Below are 24,219 nucleotides of genomic sequence, written 5' to 3' on the forward strand. Positions count from 1 at the left end.
ATCCAAACTTTTGCATTTTTGACCTTGTACAAGCTGAGAAATAAATGATAATGTATGGGTGTGATTTTGGTGAAATAGGCTCCAGGACTTAAGGGGTTAATTTATTAAGATTAAGTTGTTGAAAGAATTTACAAATTTTTTCTTTTTTATTGGGGGTAGTATCAGATTCATATAATTTTTCATAATATTTAGAAAATACATTTGCTACTTCCCTGGGATGAGACCAAATTATTTGATGATGGGCATGCCTGTGATTTTCTTAATTGAAATGCCAATACCCTGCTTGGTTTGTTTCCGTGTTCATAGTATTTTTGATTGGCAAAACGTAAAGCACCCTCTGCCTTGTACGTTAGTAAGTTATTCAGGTCCTGTCTGCATTATTTCAGTTTCTGTAATACTAACTTATTTGTTCTTTTATTTTATTTATCTGTTCTTCTAATTTGGTTTGTTTTATCTCGTGTTCTTTTTTAATTTTTGAAGAAAAAGAAATAGGGTAGATGAGGAAATCATGTCTTTAAAATTGGTATCTAAAAATAAGTTAGTTCATCTTTTATATATTGAACCATCTCAGGATTGTTTAGAAGTGATACATTTAATCTCCATAGTTTTAATGGTTTATCTTGATCCACATTTAACGACATTAGCAAAGACCCATGATCTGAAAGCATTTGAGGTCCAATATGACAATTAGCTACTCTGTGGTACCCTTGAAAAATGTGTGTAATCTCTAACCTTCTGATTTTTTTGTGCGCCATATGTCAACAAGCCCCAGCTCATCTGATATATTTCTTAGTGCTTTCGATTTGGATGATTTTTTTTTTTTTTCTTTTTCAATTGGAAATTTGTCGGCGTATTGATTTAGGACACAAAGTCCCCACCCAAAATAACTGTTCCCTGAGAATTACCTGCTAGAAATTGGGCTATCTCTTTTAAAAAGAACCCGATTCGTCCTCATCTGCTTGGGACTCCGACGAGGGCGGTCGCATCTCCTCCACTCTCCCTTATCTCTCTGCCTTTAACCTTCAAGTCCCTACTTCACCAGACTGTGAATTCTTCAGAACTATATTGGATTCTGGATCTATTGGACTACTATTGGATTAACCATGGAATTGATCAGCTGGTCTATGAACGCTATCGACACCATTTTTTTCTACAAGAAGGTTAGGACCGGGGGATCCTACCTGCCCAGATGGAAGGTATCCTGCGGGCTATGTCCTCGACTCCTGGGGGTCTTGGCGTGTTGCATGCTTGGCGCCTTTCTCCGTTGAGGACGTCGAGGATTTATTCATTTTTGGTCTCTTGGCAGCAGGGCTGGTACTTTTTGGCTTATGTGCTGCCTTGATCTACCGGAAAATTGGTAAGACGGCGGCATCAAGAACCACGGGCCCTCGCTTGTCCATCATGATTAACGAGGTTGGCAAGGCAGTGCATTCTCAGACTGCGTTGACTCTTGACGCAAATTGGATGACACCTTGGAGCTGATGCGTGCCTTGCAGTTGAAGCTGAAGGTTTCGGAGGCCGGTGAATATTCTTAATTCATAATTGGGAATATTCTAAATTCATAATTGGGATTTGGCTGTTCAAATGGAACTGTTAAAAGTGTTTTTCACTGCTCAGCTACAACACTCCAGGCTTTTTTAGCCTCAAGGACAAATTGCCCACTGTTTACCTCCAGAGGAATTTATTCAGGCCATGGTGAGATTATTCGGCTCCATTCTTATCTCAACCCACAAAGACAATAAACTGACAGACTTACACATGGACTGAAGCATGCTCCAGTTTTTCCCTTTACCTCCTTCCTGCCCCCCCCTGTGGCAGGCCCCCGTTCTTCCCAAGCTGGCAGGCGGTGCAACTCCAGTTGCAGCGGCTACCACACACTCATATCGCCTCAATTTGGAAAACGGACTGTTTCAAGTTTAGTGCACATAAACAATGTCAAATGTATATGTGTTGTCTTAATTCTGATTTGTGCCATTATTACGGTAAACAAGTAATAATTGTGGATTAATTGCTGTTTGTGGAATGTGAGTGTGGCAATCTCGTTGTTGTAATGACAATGATAATAAAGCTATCCATCCATCCATCCATTCGGAGCATAAACATTCATTATGGTAATAGTATTTCCTCCAACTGAACCCATTACAAATATCCAGCGGCCATTTTATCTTGTATAATTTTTTCTGCAGCAGAACCTAGAGATTTATGACACAATATGGCTACACCCCTTTTTTAAAACATCCATATGATTTACTAAATACCTATCCCACCCACTCCCTCTTTAATTTAGCATGCTCTTCTTCATTTAAATGGGTTTATTGTAGAAGCCTAATAGTACAATTAAAAACCTTTAAACCTGAGTTAATTTTTTTCCTCTTTGTAGCGTGATTTATACCATTTATATTATAACTAACAATTTTCAAAGTTGTTGTTGGATATAAACAGTGCTTATTTTACTTCCCTTCAAAAATATCTTGGTACCTTTACAAAAAAGACATTTAAACATAGTTTGCTGAGAAACACAAACAGAATGAACACAAAAACAAGCACTTCCAATAATACCATGTGCCGCCCATTTAAACGTAACAGGCAGCACACCCCCAATGTAGAATCGGCAGGGAGACCCTTCTCCCCGGAGAAGGTACACGCGATGTGTATGCAGCAGTCCACAAAGTCTCCACCTTTGCTGCTTTGAATGCCTGGGTAGTGAGAAAAAACTCACCAACTTACACCCTGACCTATAATTTCAACCTACTTATAGAATAACACCTGCATGTCCTTATATTGTATATTCTATAACTTTCCTCCACTGATGACAATGATTAGTCCTCTTCCTCCACAGGTTGGACCGTAGAGTTTATGGTGGCTCTGATTTCTATGGTTTTCAACATCTGTCCATCCTTCTCTCTTCTCCCCTGGATCTGCTATCTGTCACGTAGCAACTCTCTCTCCAAAACATCCTGTTCATCCACCTCTATGAAAATCCCCGTCTCTCAAAGTAGACTGGGCCTCAACAAGGGAGGGGAAGGTTTTGATTCCTGTGTCCAAAAACAACTTCAGTTGAGCCGGGTATGGTGACTGTGCCTTGATATTGCGCTCCTTGAGTTTTTTAATGACTTCATGCACTTGCTGCCGTTTTCTTTGCACCTCAGGAGAGTAGTCCTGGCCAAAATAAACTCTTTTCCCCTGAAACTATACGTCTCGTTGCTTCCATGCCTGCAGAAGCACCGCTTGTTTGACGTTGAAATCCCGAAAATGAACTATTATGGATCTCGGAGACGCTGTCGGCCTTGGTTTTGGGATTGTCGCTCTGTGTGCCCTCTCAATGCAAATGTCAAAATCATCAGGCAAGTTTAGAGCAGATTTGAAAAAGCCAGTGATGAACGGGATCATCTCTCTTCCTTCAGACTCCTCACTTATCCGGTACAGTCTGATGATGTTTCTGCGCATTCTGTTCTTGAGGTCGTCTTCTTTGACAGTTAGCTTTGCATCTTTTTTAAGTATGCTAACACTCTCTGTTGCCGTATACCTTGGTCTTCAGTGTTACTTACTCTGGTTTCTGCAGTGGTCAATCTCTCCTCGAGTGAGTCAGTTCTTCTCTTAATTTCCCCAATTGAAGCCTCCATCCGCGTCTGAGACTCAGTTATCTCTCATTGTGCTTTTCCTCATTCTTCTCCAAACTTACGGAAAGTATTAGCATCTCGCTCCCAGTGTCACTTTGAGCTAAGTTAGCATCTAGCGTTAGCTATTTTTGAACAGTCTTCATATCATCGCCTTTCCCTGCTTTCGTGTGTCTTCTGGTCATCTTCTGTGAGGAGGTCATTATCGTGATCCTTAGTACATGTCTACGTGGAGTATTATCATTGTTAGAAGCAGTTTTAGGTAAGTTGGTCAGAGCACACTTTCCAAGCGTCTTCACTCAGGCATACCGGAAGCGGAAGTCCGAGAATAATCTTTTCGAGCCACTGCAGTCTGCTTTTAGAAAATATCATTCCACAGAGACAGCTCTCACTAAAGTGGTGAATGAGCTTCTGCTTGCATTGGATTCGGACACCACTACGGTTTTGGTGCAATTAGATCTTAGTGCTACGTTTGATACCATGGATCATCATATTCTACTCGATAGGCTGGAGAATCATTTTGGGATTACTGGGAGTGCCCTTGCATGGTTGACGTCATACCTGACCACTTGTTCTCACTATGTTTTGTACAATAACACTACCTCTAACCTTAGTGACATGAAATTTGGCATTCCACAGGGGTCCATCTTAGGCCCCCTGCTTTTCTCCCTTTATATAGCACCCTTTGGGCACATATTGCAGCGTTTTGGGATTACCTTTCACTGCTATGCTGATAATTCTCATTTATACATTACGATAATTGCTGGTAATCTCATCCACATAAATCCTGTGAAGATTGCCTTGCATCAGTGAGAAGCTGGATGTCTAGCAACTCCCTACTTTTAAACTCTGATAAGACTGAAATGATGGTTCTTGGTTCAGTGAGACATTGGCATCAATTTGACCTGCTAATGCGTAGCCTAGACTCATGTGTCATACATCACAATGACAAAGTGAGGAAGCTTGGGGTAATTTTTGATCCTACATTGTCCTCTTACCTCCACATTAGAGGTATTACGAGGACTGCTTTCTTCCACCTGCGAAATATAGCGAAGAGTTGTCCCATCCTGTCTATGGCTGATGCTGAGACCCTGATTCATGCATTTGTTTCTTCTAGATTGGACTACTGCAATGTTTTGTTTTCTGGTTTGCCACAGTCCACCATTAGGGGTCTCCAACTGGTTCAAAATGCTGCTGCCAGTCTTTTGACATGAAGCAGAACGTTCAACCATATTACACCCATTTTGGCATCTCTTCACTGGCTTCCTGTCCCAGTGAGATCACATTTTAAGGTTGTGTTACTAACCTATAAAATTGTTCACGGACTGGCACCTCCCTACTCAGCTGACCAAATTAAACCTTACATACTGGCCCAGGCTTTGCGTTCTCAAGGTGCAGGACTACGTAGTGTCCCTAGGGTGAATGAAAAGTCTGTGGGTCACAGAGTTTTCTCTTATTGTGCCCCTGTTCTGTGGAATGATCTCCCTGCATCAATAAAACAGTCAGATTCTGTAGAGACTTTCAAGTCCAGACTTAAGATGCACTTATTTTCCCTTTTGTATGGCTAACATACTGGCATAGTACAGTAGTGTTAAGAATAATAGTAGTGCTATGTGACTAAAAAGATTAATCCAGGTTTTGAGTATATTTCTTATTGTTACATGGGAAACAAGGTACCAGTAGATTCAGTAGATTCTTACAAATCCAACAAGACCAAGCATTCATGATATGCACACCCTTAAGGCTATGTTTCTCTGCTTTTTACTTTTTTAAATTCATTTTATTAGGAAACGGAGCAGGCCATGGACTCAACTTTATCTAAAGTCTGGGTCTTTTAGTGAAGCTTAGGGCTAGTGGCCGGCGATCACCTTTGCTTTTCTTGTTGCTTAATGCTGACAAATTATATTGTATTTGTTGTCTTTCTTTTTTTTTTTTCTTTTTTCCATAATATTTTTATTGGCGTTTTAGCACCATGAAATACAGCATTTTACATTCACATAACATATACAACAATACATCAGATTCCTGTATTTATGACAGAGAGATATAAAACAATCAACCAAGAAAACCAACAAACAAAAAAAATGCTTCTCCTTTTTAAAGAAATGGTAATCTGCACAACTTGAAATATGCAAATGCATTGCATAAAAATGTTAAAGAAAATCCAGGACAGAGATTTTACGTTTTGGGAACCGCATTGTCCGCTCTAATCATTCATTTGGTCATCAGTTAAATCTAAATCCTTAACATAATTAATAAAAGGCATCCATATGTTCTCAAAAGTCTGTGGTTTACCCTTTAATATGTAAGTTACTCTTTACAGTGGAAGGTTTGATAAGATCTGCCTCATCCATTGGACGGTACTTGATCTATTATTGTTTTTCCATAACATTGCAACACATTTTTTTTTTTTTTTTTGCGTGTAGGAAGCTCAGGTTTATGAATGCTCTGTCATTCTTACTGTAATTCTGTGTTTCAGGATAAATGCCCAACAGAAAAAATTTTGGATCAAGTACAATTTGTTTTGAAATTATCTTAATTATAATTCTTACTTCTTCCCAAAACATTTTTATTTTCCTACATTCCCAAATACAGTGTAAAAGTGTGCCTCTAGCTTCCATACGTTTTGTACAAGTAACTAGTATATTTTTGTTATATCGGTTTAAATCTACTGGAGTTACATAAGTGCGCATTATCCATTTGTACTGTACTAGTTTAAGGCGTGCATTTATAGATGTAGTATGAGCACCAGCACATGATGCTTTCCAATCTTCATCTGAAATCCTTAGTTGCAAATCCTCTTTCCAAGCATTCAACTTCTACTAGTTTTCTGGTGAGTTAGACACCAATAACTTGTAAAATTCTGATGTGATACCTCTTCTCAAGCTGTCCTTTATCATCATTTCTTCAAGAGGTGTATGTATGGGTCTCCTAAGAGAACTATTTTGGTTCACTCTAACAAAGTTTCTAAGCTGGAGGTACTTGAAGAAATGTTTTTTATTGATATTATATTTAATCCTCAGCTCATCAAAAGACATCATAATATCTGAGTTGGTCAAATATAAATCTTGAATCATTTTAAGTCCCTTAGAATTCCATAATTTAAATGTTGCATCTGCTCTTCCTGGAACAAAAAACTGATTGCCCCATACTGGACTATATTGTGATAGTGAGCATGGTTCCTTCAAGTATTTTTTCACATCATACCATATTTTTATCATGTGTTTTACAATTGGATTTTTAGCTTGTTTCTGTAATTTTTTTATGGTGTCTGAGTATAAGGGAAGAGGCAATTTTAAACCGTGAGATTCCATTTCAATCCAGTGAGGGAGATCATTTTTTGAGAAATAGAATATGGCTGATCTCAGCTGCACGGCCCAGTAGTACCACATGGAATTTGGACACTTTAAACCCCCCCCCCCCCCCCCCCCCCCCAATCAAATGGTAAATAAAGTAAAGACAGCCAAAGCCTTGACCTCCTTTTATTCCAAATAAAATTCACAATCATTTTTTTTATTTTTGAGAAAAAGTCTATAGGAGGCGGCAGAAGGACATTTTGGAATAAATAAAGGAATTTTGGTATTCATTTTTAAAATATTAATTCTACCAATTATAGATATAGGTAGTGACATCCATCTATCAATTGACTAATTAGTTTATTTTAGTAAAGGTTCATATTTAGCATTAACAACATGTTCTAACCTAGGCAAAATCTGTACTCCCAGATATTTGAACTGTGCTACAACATTAAACTGAGTTACCTCAGAGGTTGGGCTCCTTCTTTCATTTGCATTGAGCAGTAATATAAAGGATTTGGTGTTATTCACTTTGTATCCTGAAATGTCTCCAAATATTTTTATAAGCTGTAACAGGGCCGGAATTGTCTGATTTAAATTTGACATAAATAAAATTACATCATCAGCATAGAAAGATATTCTATGCTCTGTCGGTCCTACTGTAATTCCACAGAATTCTGGATGTGAACGTATACTTATTGCAAATGGTTCAATTGCCAATGTAAACAATAAGGGCGAGAGCGGGCAACCCTGTCAGCATCCTTTACTGATTTTTATAGGTTTTGAAATATTTCTATTTGTTAGGATTTCTGCTGTGGAATTTTTATATATTATCTGAACCCATTTTATGAAATTATCCCCACACCTAAATTTTTGTAAGACTTTGAAAAGATAAGGCCATTCCACCCTATCAAAAGCCTTTTCAGCATCTTACATTATGGAATCCTTGCCTTCCCATTATGAAACCATTTTGATCCCTATCAATGATAATTGGCAATATCATTTGTAAACGTTTTGCTAAGAGTTTACAGATTATCTTCAGGTCGGAATTTAACAAACTTATAGGTCTCATATTCTCACATTTGTTAGAAGGTTTGCCTGGTTTTGGTAGTAAAGTAATTAAAGCACTATTCATAGAAGGTGGGAGATTTTCCTTTTGAAATGCTTCTAAAAACATTTCCAGAAGTGGCATTAACAATTTATTCTTAAATTTTTTTTATATAGATCAATTGGAAGGCCATCTGGTCCCGCTCTTTTCCCTGATTTCATATTATCAGTAGCTTGCCCAATTTCTTCTTTTGTAATTTCTAGCTCCAGATCTTCTTTGTATTCATTTGGAATGCATGGTATAGATAATTTGTCGAGAAATGTGTTGAGGTTTTTGTAAGTCAATTTTAATTTTTGTATCATATAATTTTTTATAATATTCTCTGAAAGCATTATTAATTTCTATAGGATCCACAACAACATGACCATTAGATATAATTGTGATTGGTGTTTTAGTTTCTAATTGTTTAATTTGCCATGCTAATAGTTTGCCCGATTTATCACCTTGCTCATAGAAAGATTGTTTTAACCTTAAGAGACTAGAAGCTGCTCTAAAGGCTGATAGTTTCTCATATTCAGCTCTCATGATCAACAAATCACTTTCCATTCTTGGGTTACTTCCCTCATAAACCTTTTCCTGAAGGGTTTTGTTTTTTGTTTTTTTTTCCCCCAATCGGACCCTCTCCTCGCATGCCTTTTTTGATTTTGAGCCTGTATAGCTAATGATATGTCCTCTAAGGAAAGCTTTAAAAGCTTCCCACTTTATACATGCAGATGTTTGTGTAGTATTAATCTCAAAAAACTCATGTCTGTTTTCCTATATATTTTACAAATTCCTCATCTTTTAACCATTTATGTTGACAGTACCATCTAGGTGGATCTTTCATAAATTTTTTATCCACATACACTAAACAACATGGTGCATGGTCAGAAATCACAATGTTATAAAAACAGTTATTAATTTTGGACCGCAAGCCTGAGGAAATTAAAAAGTAATCAGTTCGGGAGTATGTCTGAAATATGCTAGAGTAGCAAGAAAAGGCTCTTTCTTGTGGTTTTAATTCTCTCCATATATCCTGTAGACTTAAATCTTACATAAGCTGATGAATAATTGTTCTGCACCTGTTGTGTGATTGATCTTGTCCTGTGGATCTATCTATACTGGGATTAAGTGTACAATTAAAATCTCCTCCTATTATATATTGTCCCGCAAATGTTGAAAGGGTAAGAATAAGATCTTCAAAAAATTTTACATCGTCTCTGTTGGGTCCATATAAATTTACCAAATTTAGATATTCTGATAAAAGAGAACCTTGGACTATCAAATATCTTCCCCTTTTATCTTTGATTACATTTTTTACCTGAAATGGGACTGTATTATGTATAAGAGTCATAACTCCTCTGGCACGAGATGAAAATGGTGCTGTAAATACATGACCCTGCCACCTCCTCCTTATTCTCCTATCCTCCATTTAAGAGATAAGTTTCTTGTAGGAAAACAATATTGGAATTTAAATCTTTAATTCTATTCATGACTTGTTTAATTTTTTAAGCTTTTGCAGACCTCTGCAGTTCCATGAAATAAAATTAAGATTTACTCCTACAGACATCTTTAACGTAAACTAGTAGATTACCTTGTAATGTAGAAAAAAACATGAGAAGCTTAACAAACCTGGATGTCTGAACCCACATCCAACACACTGAACATGAACAACTCCCCTTTCTCCCACTCTCGTGAAGCCCCCCCAAAACATTCTGTCTCCCGCTAAGGCTGGTGACAGTTCCACACTAAGTGAGGAACAGTCAGTCCACTCTCTAGCTTCCATTGGTCGGACACTCTCTGCTGCTGTTCCTATTGTGACATCAGTTATCTCTCATTTACAACATATACAACCAGCGTGCTCCAAGTTTGAGCTGCACAGTGAAATTCCTGAGTACTTAGTACCACATGTTCAACACTACTAAAGCAAAGCAAAAAAAAAAAAAGGTACTTTATGAACTCAGTGTGTTAGTGTGAATGCTTTTTTTCCCCCTTCTTCCCTTCCTTCCTTGCACAGATAATCCTGTGTACCTGAACATAAGTGTGTGTACTAGATATATTTTGGCTAGCATGAAAAATTATAGCCACAACTTAAAACATGATATGCAGTGTTTCAGATGTGTGGGCTTATAATGTTATCATATACCTGAAAGCACATCCAAACTATCAGTAAAATATATTCTAAATGTTTGCTGAGATGATGTTATAGTTGTCATAGGCAGTATTTTCACACACTGTTTCAACTCAATTAAACTAATGTTGCCTCTCCATATTTAGTTCCCCCACTGAGTTACCGTTTTAGTCTTTTGCATTTAAGTCCCGTCTGTGTCCTTCTGGATCCTCTGGAAAAACTCCTGAGCTTCGGCTGGTGTTTTAAAGGTGTAAGTGCGCTCTTTATATGTTATCAACAGTTTTGCTGGGTGAATCACTCTGTCGGATCCTGTGGTTGCGGAGCTCCTGGCGGATCGGGTCGAATTGTTTCCGCAATTGGTGTATTCCTGCAGCCAAGTCTGAGTAGAACCGTAGTTGCTGGTCTTTGTACCGAATGTCTCTTTTGCTTGTCCTTATGGTTCAGAAATTTCATTATTGCGGTCCTTGGTGTCGCTGTGCTGCCCCTCATTGGTCCGATTCGGTGTGCCCTTTCAATAACAAGTGGTTCAGTCGCAATATTCAGTACTTCTGGAATCCATTTTTCCAGAAAGGAGCATGGATTCTCTCCTTCGGCACCCTCTGGCAGTCCCACTAGTCTCAGGTTGTTCATTCGGGATCTGGTTTCCAGGTCCAAGAGCTTATCCTCCAGAGTTTTATTTTTCGACTCAAGTTTCTGGACTTTAGCTTGTAGGTTAACTACATCGTCTTTGGCACTTGAGATGCGTAACTCCGCCTGTGACACTTGTTCGGTGCAGTCGCTTATCTCCTTCACATTTGCTAACGCCGACATAATTCCATCAAGTTTTGACAGTTCAGACAGCTGATAGCAGCCAGTATTGCGTCCGCCTTTGCACTTTCGGTTTCCCCTTGTCTGCCAAGCTCCTCCTCCGCCATTTCTCCGCCAGGAGGGCCATTACCCTCCTGTCCTTTTCACCGGCAACATTTCCTGTATATTTGTTTTGTGAATTGTTTTGTAATTTGTGTCTGTAGCATCGCCCAAGCAGAGGATCACCCCTTTGAGTCTGGTCTGCTTGAGGTTTCTTCCTCAGAGGGAGTTTTTCCTTATCACTGTTGCCTGTGTTCTTGCTCTGGGGGTTGGTAAGGTTAGACATTACTCGTGTGAAGTGCCTTGGGGCAACTTTGTTGTGATTTGCCGCTATATAAATGAAAATAACATTAAAGAATCTGAATCTAGTTGTTTTTGCTTGTTGCTTGGTACTTCTACAGAAGAGCTCAAAAGTGTGTGTCTGACAGTGAAGACCACTTTGTGTGGTGGTTTTTGTACATTGTACCATCTCTACCAGGTTCACTTTGGCTGCAGGTCCGGTTTTTGAATGAAGACTCTTGGTTGTATAAACCTTAAGTTCTCTAACGGACCTGTTTATTATCTGTGTGTCTGTTACCTTCTGCTGCAGGCTGGAGTGGTTCTGGAGGTTTGGGAGCCAAGGAGCAGGGGATCCAGGATCCCATCAAGGGAGGAGATGTCCGGGATAAATGGGACCAGTACAAAGGTGTGGGCGTGTCCCTGGATGACCCCTATGAGAACTATCGCAGGAACAAAAGCTACAACTTTGTGGCCCGCATGAAGGCGCGGGAGGAAGGTAAGCACTCAGTCTTTACTCTGTGTGTTGCTGTCTGCTTAGAAGGTGATGCCCCACATTGTTGCAAAAAGGAAACACTTTTATTAGAAAATCCAGACAAAAGCAGCCGCACCTCATCTCACCAGGCAGACGTCTGTGCTCACCACTCAGCATGAGGATCACACATCTACTCACCTGAGCCATTTTGTTTGCTATGGCCAGTTAACAAACAATAAAGCTTTAAGGGGGAAAAAAAATCAAGTCTCGGAGGATGCACTGGTACCATGCTTCACTGCATCCACCACACCACAGAACTGCCTTGTGTGCTGGATGGCAACCACCCAGCCAGCTCATGGTAGAATGCAGGCATGTCCTTGGCCTTCTGCAGTCCCTGGGGATCCTCAACATGGACAAAATGTCCAATCCGGGATTGCCTGAGTAACGACTCTTTTGACACGGTCATTCCAGTGTTCAAGACCTGCTACCAAAGGCATCCAGTCCTCACCATAGGTTACTTGTTCGAGTCCAAGTCTGACAACCAGTCAATAAGACAGGAAGTACCAGGACCCTAAAGGCTTGGAACTTGGTTCTTTTGCAAAGATATCAGCATCACCAAACACCTCTGACCTTAAACCTCAACACTTTCACCACATACGGGACACTTCTGATGGCTGAGTCCTGGAAGTAATTAAAAGCCTGTATCTTCATTTTTGATCCAGGACAACCACAAACCCAGACACTTTGGTTCCTCATTTAGGTTCTTGAGTCCTGCAGTCAGACTATCCACTGATCCCACAACTGACCAACACCCAAACTCACACAGCCCTAGTAAGTAAGTAAGTAAGGTTTATTTATATAGCACCTTTCAAGATAGAAATCACAAAGTGCTTCACATAAGAACAGAGAAATTAAAAACAGCAGAAACATAAAACCATAAAAACTAGGTAAAAGCCAGCCTATACAAAAGGGTCTTTAGCTTCACTTTAAATGTTTCAACAGAGTCCACGGAGCGTAGGTCCAAAGGCAATGCATTCCACATTTTAGGTGCCACCACCTCGAAAGCACAGTTTCTCCTGGTCTTCAGTCTTGTCCTAGGCACAACCAATAGGCCCAGGTCCGAAGACCTCAGAGACCTACTTGTCACATATGGATGTAATAGCTCGGTGATATAAGATGGCATTTGACCATGCAGAGCTCTAAAAGTCAGTACTAGAATTTTAAATTGGAGTCTGAAATGGATGGGGAGCCAGTGCAAGGAGGAGAGGATTGGGGTTATATGTGACCTCTTTGATGACCTCGTCAGCAGCCTCACAGCCGCATTCTGAACCGTTTGTAAGAGGTCCAAAGAGGACTTGCTAAGGCTAAAAAATAGAGAGTTACAGTAATCCAAACGTGATGACACAAATGCATGAATGATCATCTCCATCTCCGCCCGAGACACAATGCTGCGCAGACGGGCAATATTGCGCTGTGCCAGGCGGGTAACATACGCGTCAAAATTGAGGGAGTGATCGAAAGTAACACCCAAGTTCCTCACTGCTGAGCGAACAAAAGGGGCCAGAGAACCAAGATTCCCAACCACAGTGGGAACAAACTCGTCAGGGGCACAAACAAGGACCTCAGTCTTTGCTATATTTAAGGACAAATAGTTGGCCGCCATCCAGTCACCAATAACCTCAACACAGTTCTGAAGAGCAGATACCCTAGAGACCGTTTGAGGAGTGAATGAGATGTACAGCTGGATGTCATCCGCATAACAGTGGTAGGAGACATCTTTAAAACTACTCAAGACATAACCAAGTGGGAGCAAATATAGAGCAAACAATATAGGAACAGGACCCTGAGGCACACCACAGGATAGCATGGCAGAGGAGGACATAAATTTACCAGCAGCAACAACGAAAGTCCTGTGTGAAAGATAAGACAAAAACCAGTCCAGAGCAGACCCAGAAATGCCCACCCAAGTCCTTAGTCTCTCAACTAAGACTCCATGATCCACCGTGTCAAAAGCTGCAGAGAGATCCAAAAGGACAAGCACAGAACATTCACCTGGATCTCAGCGCATTAAAATATTTGAAACTCTGAGAAGGGCAGTTTCTGTAGAGTGCAAGTGGCGGAACCCAGACTGGAATTTATCAAGAATATTATGTTCAGCTAAAACCTCATTAAGCTGTTTGGCCACCACTTTCTCTAAGACTTTGGAAATAAAAGGCAACTTTGAAATTGGTCTAAAATTTTGATGGAGTGAAGGATCAGCATTAGGCTTTTTTAAAAGAGGGTGAATAACTGCCTGTTTAAAATACTGAGGGACATAGCTGGAAAGCAGTGATCTATTTATTATCAATAAGACAACCGGGCTAATAGAATGGAAGACCTTTTTAAAAAAGGAGGTAGGGACGATATCAAGTGGGCAGGAGGAAGGTTTCAATCTGTCCACCAGACCAGTGAGCTCTTTCAGTGATATAGGTTTAAAACTATCCAGAACTGATGGCCGGATAAGATAGGGAACAGAAGAACAAAGAGAGGGATTAATATTTGCCCTGATATCACGAATTTTGCTGATTTAAAAAAGGACAAAAAATTGTCACAGTCTTCATTTGACTGAATGATAGCAGCAGGAGATGCAGGTGTAACAATGTCTCTGATTGTGTCAAACAAAATTTTTGGATTCCGTCGGCTGTTAGAAATTAAAGTGGAAAAATAAGCAGCCCTCACATCTTTCACCATATTATTACGAGATTAAAAGCTCCTTTAAATGAAGGAGGTGGACCTAGAGCTTTGTAGATTTCCACAACCGCTCCACTTTCCGACATGATCTCTTAACACTACGAATACCGTCATTCATCCAGGGGGAGGAGTTATTCAGAGGGGCGTGTCTGGTTTTAAAAGGAGCCACTCTGTCCAAAATTGAGAGACAATGATGATTAAAAGAATTAACTAAAATATCAACATCATCTGAACTAAACAACTCATCAAGGTTAAAAGCAGCAGAAAATACATCTGCAGTAAAATGATTAAAAATGCGAGAGCAGATCACAGGAGGAGCAGACGGACAATCCAGATTAAGAGACAAATTAAAAAGAATACAAACATGATCAGAAATAAAAATATCCTCAGAATAAATAGACTAAATATTAAGACCCAGAGTAAAAACAAGATCTAAAACATGACCTTTGCTGTGTGTGGGGCCAGACACGTGTTGGATCAAGTTGAAAGATTCCATCAGACTGATGAATTTAGCAGCAGATTTATCAGAAGCATCATCAACATGGAAATTAAAATCACCAACAATTAAAAGTCTGGACAGCTTGAGAGTTGTAGATAAAAAGTCACTAAACTCCTTGAGGAAGGAAGTGCATTGACCAGGTGGACGATATATTAAAACACAATAAAAAGGATTAGTTCTCCCAACTTTTAAAATCAGTGATTCAAAAGATGGAAACAATTCTGAACTCGCACGTCGACACACAAAGCTGGTCCTACAGACCGCAGCAAGTCCGCCACCACGTCCACACAAACGCGGTGAGCTGAAGAATCGGAAATTTTTGGGACAGAGTTCAATGAGGGGGGTATGTTCCATTTCCCTCTGCCAGGTTTCAGTTAGAAACAAAAATTCCAGGTCCTTGGAGCGAATATAATCATTCAAAATGAAAGTCTTGTTAGCAACGGAGCGTGCATTTAACAGCGCCATCCTGAGAGGAGCTGCAGCTGGATTCTCTGCAGCAGACTGCCGGGGGAAGGCACACAGGACCCACGGAGACGAACCACTTCACCTGCGGGTTTCACACGCCAGCGGGGGGGCCACCACAGCCACGGGAAAATCAGGAAACACCTGACGGAGACAGCAGGGCCGCCGGTGATGATCCAGCGAGGGAGATGGGCCGTACATCCACACGTCCGGAGAAAGCAAGTTGATCAAACGGGATCGACGACATTTTCCCACAACTCCGCGTTTCCAGAACAGCCTCAGCCTCACCTGCACACCGGCTCTTCTCCCCCGCCTTCGTCTGCATCCGCGGGAGCTCCTGTAGCGCTGACTGGCGCTAGCATCACCGGCTAACGGCACAAACGGAGGCCACCGAAAGAGCTCATCACCAAAAGAAGACGAGAATGAAGCCCCATAGTTCTCCATAGAAGCTCGGATATTGAGCAGAGCCTGACGGTCATACACACAGCGAGCAGCAAGACCATCGTAGACCAGCAGGATGACAATCAACAACACACACACAACAGGTACGCGGACAGCAGCGACGGCGAAGCCAAACACAGGCGCCATCTTGATCACCGTCCCAAGTCCCAGCAACTTTTGTTGCTGGGACTTGGGACGGTCCAGCCCTCTTTTAGTCAAGCAAATTCAGATGTTATAACCTCAACTCTCTCAGCAACTTTGTTGTTGTTGTGTTTATTTTGTGGGGAGGGGGCAATGTGAGTGTGTGTGTTTTTTTTGTTTGTTTGTTTTTTTCCCGCTTTGTGTTTTGGTTTTCTTTTCCCCGCTGGCCAATGGCCCGAAGGAGGATTATGTTGTGCCAGTTTCCTTGTCTGTCTGTCTGTCCATCCCAAAAAAGGGTATCTATATTCTGAAATCAACTCCTCTCACATTTTTAGGAGGAATTTTTGGAAACTTGGTACAATTCCTTGTTATAGGTTGATCATCTTCTTCTTTGTCTTTCGGCTGTTCCTGTTAGGGGTTGCCACAGCAGATCAATCGTTTCCATCTCACCGTGTCCTCTGTATCTTCCTCTGTCACACCAACCACCTGAATGTCCTCCCTCAACACATCCATGAACCTCCTCTTTGGCCTCCCTCTTCTCCTCCTGCCTGGTGGCTCCATCCTCAGCATCCTTCTCCCTATATACCCTGGGTCCCTCCTCTGCACATGTCCAAACCATCTCAATCTCGCCTCTCTGACTTTGTCTCCAAACCGTCCCACCTGAGCTGTCCCTCTATGTTCATTCCTAATCTTGTCCATTCTTGTCACTCCCAAAGAGAATCTCAACATCTTCAGCTCTACCACCTCCAGCTCTGCCTCCTGTCTTTTTGTTAGTGCCACCGTCTCTAAACCGTACAACATAGCTGGTCTCACTACTGTCTGGTAAACTTTCCCCTTCACTCTTACTGATATTCTTCAGTCACAAATCACTCCTGCTACCTTTCTCCACCCACTCCACCCTGCCTGCACTCTCTTCTTCACCTCTTTACCACACTCTCCATTACTTTGAACAGTTGACACAAAGTATTTAAACTCATCTACTTTCACCACTTCTACTCCTTGTAACTGCACCATTCCACTGGGCTCCCTCCCATTCACACACACGTACTCAGTCTTGCTTCTACTGACTTTCATTCCCCTTCTCTCCAAAGCATATCTCCACCTCTCCAGACTAGATTCAGCTTGCTCTCTACTCTCACTACAGATCACAATGTCATCTGCAAACATCATAGTTCATGGGGACTCCTGTCTGATCTCATCCGTCAACCTGTCCATCACCACTGCAAACAAGAAAGGACTCAGAGCTGATCCTTGGTGTAATCCCACCTCCACCTTGAATGAGTCTGTTGTTCCGACTGCGTATCTCACCGCTGTCACACTATTCTTGTACATGTCCTGCACTACCCTAACATACTTCTCTGCCACTCCAGACTTCCTCATACAATGCCACAGCTCTTCTCTTGGCACCCTATCATAAGCTTTTTCTAAGTCTACAAACACGCAATGTAACTCTTTCTGTCCTTCTCTGTACTTCTCCAACAGTATTCTCAGAGCAAACATTGCATCTGTAGTGCTCTTTCTTGGCATGAAAGCATATTGCTGCTCACAGATCTTCACCTGTTTTGTAAGCCTGGCTTCTACTACTCTTTCCCATAACTTCATGCTGTGGCTGATCAGCTTTATGCCTCTGTAGTTACTGCAGCTCTGCACATCACCCTTGTTCTTGAAAATAGGAACCAGCACACTTTGTCTCCACTCCTCAGGCATCCTCTCACTTTCCAAGATTTTATTAAACAATCTGGTTAGAAGCTCTACTGCCATCTCTCCTAGACATTTCCATGTCTCCACTGGAATGTCATCTGGACCAACTGCCTTTCCACTCTTCATCCTCTTCATAGCAGCCCTCACTTCTTCCTTACTAATCTCTTGTACTTCCTGATTTACTCTCACCACATCATCCAGCCTTTTCTCTCGCTCATTTTCTTTATTCATCAGCTCTTCAAAATATTCCCTCCACCTTCTCAGCACACACTCCTCACTTGTCAGCACATCACCATGTGCATCTTTTACCACCCTAACCTGCTGCACATCCTTTCCAGCTTTGTCCCTTTGTCTGGCCAATCAGTACAAGTCCTTTTCTCCTTCCTTACTATTCAACTTCTTGTACAGCTCCCAATATGCTTTTTCCTTCGCTTTTGCCACTTCCCTTTTGCCTTACGCCGCATCTCCTTGTGTTCCTGTTTACTTTCTTCATCTCTGACTATCCCAAAACCTTTTCGCCAACCTCTTTCTCCTTATGCTTTCCTGGACCTCTTCATTACACCACCAAGTCTCCTTGTCTTCCTTCCACTGTCCAGATGTGATGCCCAGTACTGTCCTAGCTGTCTCTCTCACCACATCTGCAGTACTTTTCCAGTTGTCCAAAACTGCTTCCCCTCCAACCAGTGCTTCTCTCACCTGCTCGCTGAATTTTACACAACAGTCTTCCTCCTTCAGCTTCCACCATCTGATCCTTTGTTGAGCTCTCCCTCTCCTCTTCTTCTTTACCTCTAAAGTCATCCTACAAACAACCATCCTATGCTGTCTAATGACACTCTCTCCTGCCACCACCTTACAGTCTCTGATTTCTTTTTAGCTTGCATCTCCTATAAAGAATGTAGTCCACCTGTGTGCACCTTCCTCCACTCTTACATGTTACCCTGTGCTCCCCCTTTTCTTAAAGTAGGTATTCACCACAGCCATTTCCACCCTTTTTGCAAAATCAACTACCATCTGTCCTTCCCCATTCCTATCCTTGATACCATATCTACCCATTACTTCCTCATCACCTCTGTTCCCTTCACCAGCATGCCCATTGAAGTCCGCTCCTATCACCACTCTTTCATGCTTGGGCACACTCTCCACCACCTCATCTAACACACTCCAGAAATCATCTTTCTCCTTCATCTCACAACCTACCTGTGGGGCATATGCACTGATGATATTCATCATCACCCCTTCAATTTCCAACTTCACACTCATCACCCTGTCAGACACTTGCTTAACCTCCAACACACTTTTAACATACTCTTCCTTTAAAATGACCCCAACACCATTTCTCTTCCTGTCCTCACCATGGTAAAACAACTTGTACCCACCGCTGATGCTCCTGCTCTTACTTCCCTTCCACTTGGTCTCTTGCACACACAATATGTCTACCGTTCTCCTCTCCATCATATCAGCCAGCTCTCTCCCTTTACCAGTCATACTACCAACATTCAAAGTCCCCACTCTCATTTCCACCCTTCTAGTTTCTTCTTCTCCCGCTGTTTGTGGCATCGTTCTCCTCCTCCTCTTCTTCGTTGTCTTCACCCAACAGTAGCCCAATTTCCACCGGCACCCTGTTGGGCAACAGCACCGATGGCGGACGTTGTTAACCCGGGCCGCGACCGATCCGGTATGGGAATTCGATTCTTAGTCTGCATAGTTGGGTTGGCTTGTTTTACGCCGGATGACCTTCCTGACGCAACCCTCCTCATTTATCCGGGCTTGGGACCGGCACTCAGAATGTACTGGATGCACACCCCATGTGGCTGAGTTCCTTGTTATAGGTTGATAATACACCTATTGTAATATTGTAAATAACTGACACATTTTGGCAGAGTTACGGCCCTTGATTAACAATCCAAGACACTCCGAGTATCATAAGTTGGCGTCTGTATTCTAAAATCAACTATTACATACCGTGAAATGTTATCAGAATGCAGCAAGCACCTGTAGCAAAGCAGCATTTACCAATGGTAGAGGTGGGCGATGCCGGGAATTTTGGTATTGATCTGATACCAAGTAAATACAGGCCCACTATTGCCGATATCGATAACGATACTTTTTCATATTTAAGCTTCATAGATCCAAACGATCCAAAAGACCTAGGATAGAATTTCGCCAAACATTGTACGTGACAACAAAATACTTTATTATCACAATCAACATTTTTGTTTAAAAAATATCACTCAACACAACTTAAAGCAAAATCTGAGGCAGGGGGCTGACAAACCACAATACAAGAGTACGCTGCTCCATGTTGTGTGACACAGCGCAGCACTGCTCTTACAGACAGAGAGTAGACTTTGATGAATCTGTGCACACAACAGTCAGTGCGTGCGGGAGAGAAAAAAGTTGAGTATCGATCTTTTTACACAAGGATCGTTCAGTATCAATACCAGCGTTGGTATTGATATTATCTATATTAGGATCGATCCACCCACCTCTAACCAATGGGGATATTGTGCTCTCAGAGCACTCTTATTTTGCTGTTTTTTTGTTGGTATTGGTGGTTATTGCTGGGGGGTTTTTTGTTTGTTTGTTTTTTTTTTTTTTGCTCTGTTTTTGGTGGTTTTTGGCAGTTTTTTGTTGTTGTTTGTTTTGCTGTTTTGGTGTTGGTGGGTTTTTTGGCGGGTTTTTTTTGTTGTTGTTTGTTTTATGTTTTTGGTGTTCATTCGGTAGTTTTTTGTTTTTGGTGTTGGTGGTTTTTGTTCAGAACAGAATAGAATAGAAACTCAGAATAGAAACTTTGTCATTTCACATATGTCCATACATACAACAAAATTTGTCCTCTGCATTTAACCATCCTAATTACAGTTATACACAATCCAACCACTAGGAGCAGTGGGCAGGCACAGTCCGGTGCCCGGGGACAAACTCCAGATGTAGAGATGCTGCCTTGGTCAGGGGCAGAGAAATGAGCAGGCCCTAAATAAGCAGGTTTTTTTTTTTTTTTTTTTATTGTAGGAGGAAACCAGAGGAAACACACGCAGACACGGGGAGAACACACAAACTCCACACAGAAAGGCTGGGAATCAATCCCACGACCTTCTTGCTGTGAGGCATCAGTGCTGACCACTAAGCCACAGTGCCGCTGTGTTCGGTTGATGGTTTTTGGTGTTGGTGGATTTTGACTTTGGGTTAGTGTTTTTAGTGTTTTTCTGTTTTTGGTGGTTGGTGGATTTGTTGAGTTCGTATTGGCAGTTTGTGTTGGGTTGGTGTTGGGAGATTTGCATTTGTTGTCTTTGGTGGTTATTTTTGGTGTTTGTGGTTTTAGTTGTGTTGGCAGTTTTTGATGTTTGGTTGTTGGTTTTTGGTGTTGGTGGTTTTAGTTGTTGTGTTGGCGGTTGTTGGTTTTTGGTGTTAGTGGTAGGGCTGCCACAAACGACTATATTGATACTCAACTCGTCAACGATTATTTTTGCGATTAGACGACTAGTCGGATCATACGTAATTTCCTAAATTTAAAGCCTGCAGCATTTTCCAAGAAACGGCAGGGGATGAAACATGAACATTTCCTAATCAATGACCATTTCTTAGACTTCATTTACATCAGTAATTCAGAAACTTTGGTAGTACTTTATAGTAAATCTGTCTCAGGTAGGCAGTTCTCAAAACTAAATGTCCATGCTGGAAGGAGACAAGTAAGGGAAGTTTACCAAGACACAGCTCTGGAAGAACTTTTGGCTTCTGTGAGTGGAGAAACTGGAAATAGTGCAACATTTTTATTTTTTATCTTCATTTTACATATAGTCCCAACTTTTTCTGATTTGTGGTTGTTTCTGTTGCATTTCTGAAATTACAGAACTGCTATAAAGAAACGTGAACATTTTATTGTGTTTTAAAACTTTGTGGAGCAAATGTAAACACCAAACTCTTATAAAGAAGGAAAAAATACATAGACGTGCAGGCAAACTTTGATATAAGCTGAACAGAACAGTGCAGGCTGATTTGACTCCCCATATTTTTTGTATAAATCAGAATAAAATAAGAGGTAACTCACTTTAAAATGAATAGAACATATAGCTGCAACTCATAATAACATTGAAAACTAACAAAAATCAGCAGCTTGTATTTTTATTCTGACTACAGTTCATTTTAGTGTGATGAAGTCATTTTTAAGTCCTTTTTTTTCCCTCCTCATCAGTCACGTTTTGTGCTTGAACACTACATTAAGCTTAAGATTGAACAAATAAATACTTTTGGAAAATAACAGCTGGTGAAGTTCAGTGTTCTCACCTGCTTTATGTGATCTGTGCCTCTGAACATCACTGCACAGCTTCTCTACATCAGGGTTTTTTTTAATCCATATGTGTAATTTTTGCTCAGTTCATTTATATATTCTCATTTTTAAGGATGTTTTTAAGGATATTTAACCATTTATTTCATCTCATGATCTCATAAATTCAGCATACCATGTGCACATGGTGTGAACAGGACAGTGCCATCAGAACCGCACAGGTAGAGAAAGTGTAGAGAGAAGTAAAGGCAGCTCCATGGTTTGGCTTGGTTTGGTTTTTTAACGTTCACTTGGGTTAAAATCCTCTTTCTCTGCTCCATGTTTGCTATTGCACATGCACTGATGATTCTCAGCAGAATGTAACATCTCTTGCCTCCGGAATCTCCCTCCCTTGCAGTCTGCAGCCAGTTGACTCCACGCGCACGCACACACACCGACAGCTCCTTCGGTAAGCTGCGCATTTTAGACAGCTTTGAACAAGACGGCCGTCTTTTTCAAAATTTGAACGTCCAAATGACAGCAGGGCAGCTCACTGCCCTAAAACTATGAATTGAGAGAAAAACAGACTTAAAATAAATGACTCGTCGACTACTAAATTAGTTGTCGGTGGTTTCAATAGTTCACGTAGTTGTGACTAGTCAACTAGTTGTGGCAGCTGTAGTTGTTGGCTTTTGGTATTGGTGGTTTTAGTTGTGTTGGCAGTTTTTGATGTTGGGTTGTTGGTTTTTGGTGTTGGTTTTTGGTGTTGGGTTGGTGGTTTTAGCTGTTGGTGGCTTTTAATGTTGGGTTGGTGGTTTTTGGTGTTGGTGGCTTTTAATGTTGGGTTGGTGGTTTTTGGTGTTGGTGGTTTTAGTTGGGATGGGGGTTTTTGGTGTTGGTGGTTTTCGATGTTGGGTTGGTGGTTTTAGTTGTGTTGGTGGTTTTCGATGTTGGGTTGGTGGTTTTAGTTGTGTTGGTGGTTTTCGATGTTGGGTTGGTGGTTTTAGTTGTGTTGGTGGTTTTCGATGTTGGGTTAGTGGTTTTAGTTGTGTTGGTGGTTTTCAATGTTGGGTTAGTGGTTTTAGTTGTGTTGGTGGGTTTCGTTGTGTTGGTGGGTTTTGTTGTTGGTTTTTGGTATTGGTGGTTTTATTTGTTGTGTTGGCAGTTTTTGATGTTGAGTTGTTGGTTTTTGGTGTTGGGTTGGTGGTTTTAGCTGTTGGTGGCTTTTAATGTTGGGTTGGTGGTTTTTGGTGTTGGTGGTTTTAGTTGGGATGGTGGTTTTTGGTGTTGGTGGTTTTCGATGTTGGGTTGGTGGTTTTAGTTGTGTTGGTGGTTTTCGATGTTGGGTTGGTGGTTTTAGTTGTGTTGGTGGTTTTCAATGTTGGGTTGGTGGTTTTTGGTGTTGGTGGGTTTTGTTGTGTTGGTGGTTTCTGATGTTGGGTTGGTGGTTTTTGGTGTTGATGATTTTTGTTGGTGTTGGCGGTTTTTCTTGTTATTGAGTTCTGGTTTTTAAAGACTCATTTCTAACAGTCATTGTGAAATAATTTGTCCATCTGTGGTTTAATGTCATTCTGATTCTGTTTTCTCAAACACTCTTTGGAATCTAACTGTTGTTTTTCATTCAGTCAACAGAGAACCTCAAGAGGCCCCTCCCACGGACTGATCCGGACCCGATCGGGACCTGCCCCGTTGGTTCTGTGTGGTTCCACGCGAGTCGTCTCCCCCCCCCATTACCAGTGGAGTGTGGCTGAGTGAGGCCACTGTTTAGTCGGTGGAAACTCATTTTCATTGTGTGTGGGTTTTTTTTGTTTTGTTTTTTTCCTCATGTTTCTTTTTCCGGTGCTTGGTCTGCACCTTACAAACAGGTCCAGTCTGAAGTGTAAAAGCTTAAAGCAGCTGTGCTTTTTATGCTGTTAATCAGTAAAGTTTGTGAAATTTAGTCAAACTCTGACGTTTCACCAATAAAACAACAAAATCTCACTGACGGAGCTGAAGTTTGGTTTTCACTTTTCCAGACGTAGACGATTCTGAATCTGTTGACAAATGTCAATAATTGGTTTTACATGTTTGCTGCACAGCCTAGCTGCAGCCACGCTGTTATTACTCTGTCGTTACTACATGCTTGCGGTCTGTCTGTTTCTGGACTATACATCACAAACCACCCCAAAAAAATGCCAAAACAAACCAGTGACAAACGGAGTGCTTGTTTGCGCCACTAAAGTCGCTGTCTGCGTTTGTCTTCGCGCTCCATCAGCA

The 24,219-nt window shown here is 41.2% G+C and overlaps 1 protein-coding gene across 2 annotated transcripts in view; it reads left to right on the top strand.

The window, feature by feature from the left end:
* cherp (calcium homeostasis endoplasmic reticulum protein) overlaps positions 1–23,954 on the top strand; it is a 120,306-nt gene extending 96,352 nt beyond the window's left edge. For both annotated transcript variants that reach the window (XM_034180184.1, XM_034180185.1), the window contains 2 exons: positions 11,567–11,752; positions 23,589–23,954. In XM_034180184.1, the coding sequence (XP_034036075.1) occupies positions 11,567–11,752; positions 23,589–23,626 (224 nt within the window). In that variant the 3' untranslated portion in view covers positions 23,627–23,954. The remainder of the gene's footprint in view (positions 1–11,566; positions 11,753–23,588) is intronic.
* Positions 23,955–24,219: the final 265 nt, after the last annotated feature.

This window comes from Thalassophryne amazonica, chromosome 10 (genome assembly GCF_902500255.1).
Source record: "Thalassophryne amazonica chromosome 10, fThaAma1.1, whole genome shotgun sequence".
Lineage (NCBI taxonomy): Eukaryota > Metazoa > Chordata > Actinopteri > Batrachoidiformes > Batrachoididae > Thalassophryne > Thalassophryne amazonica.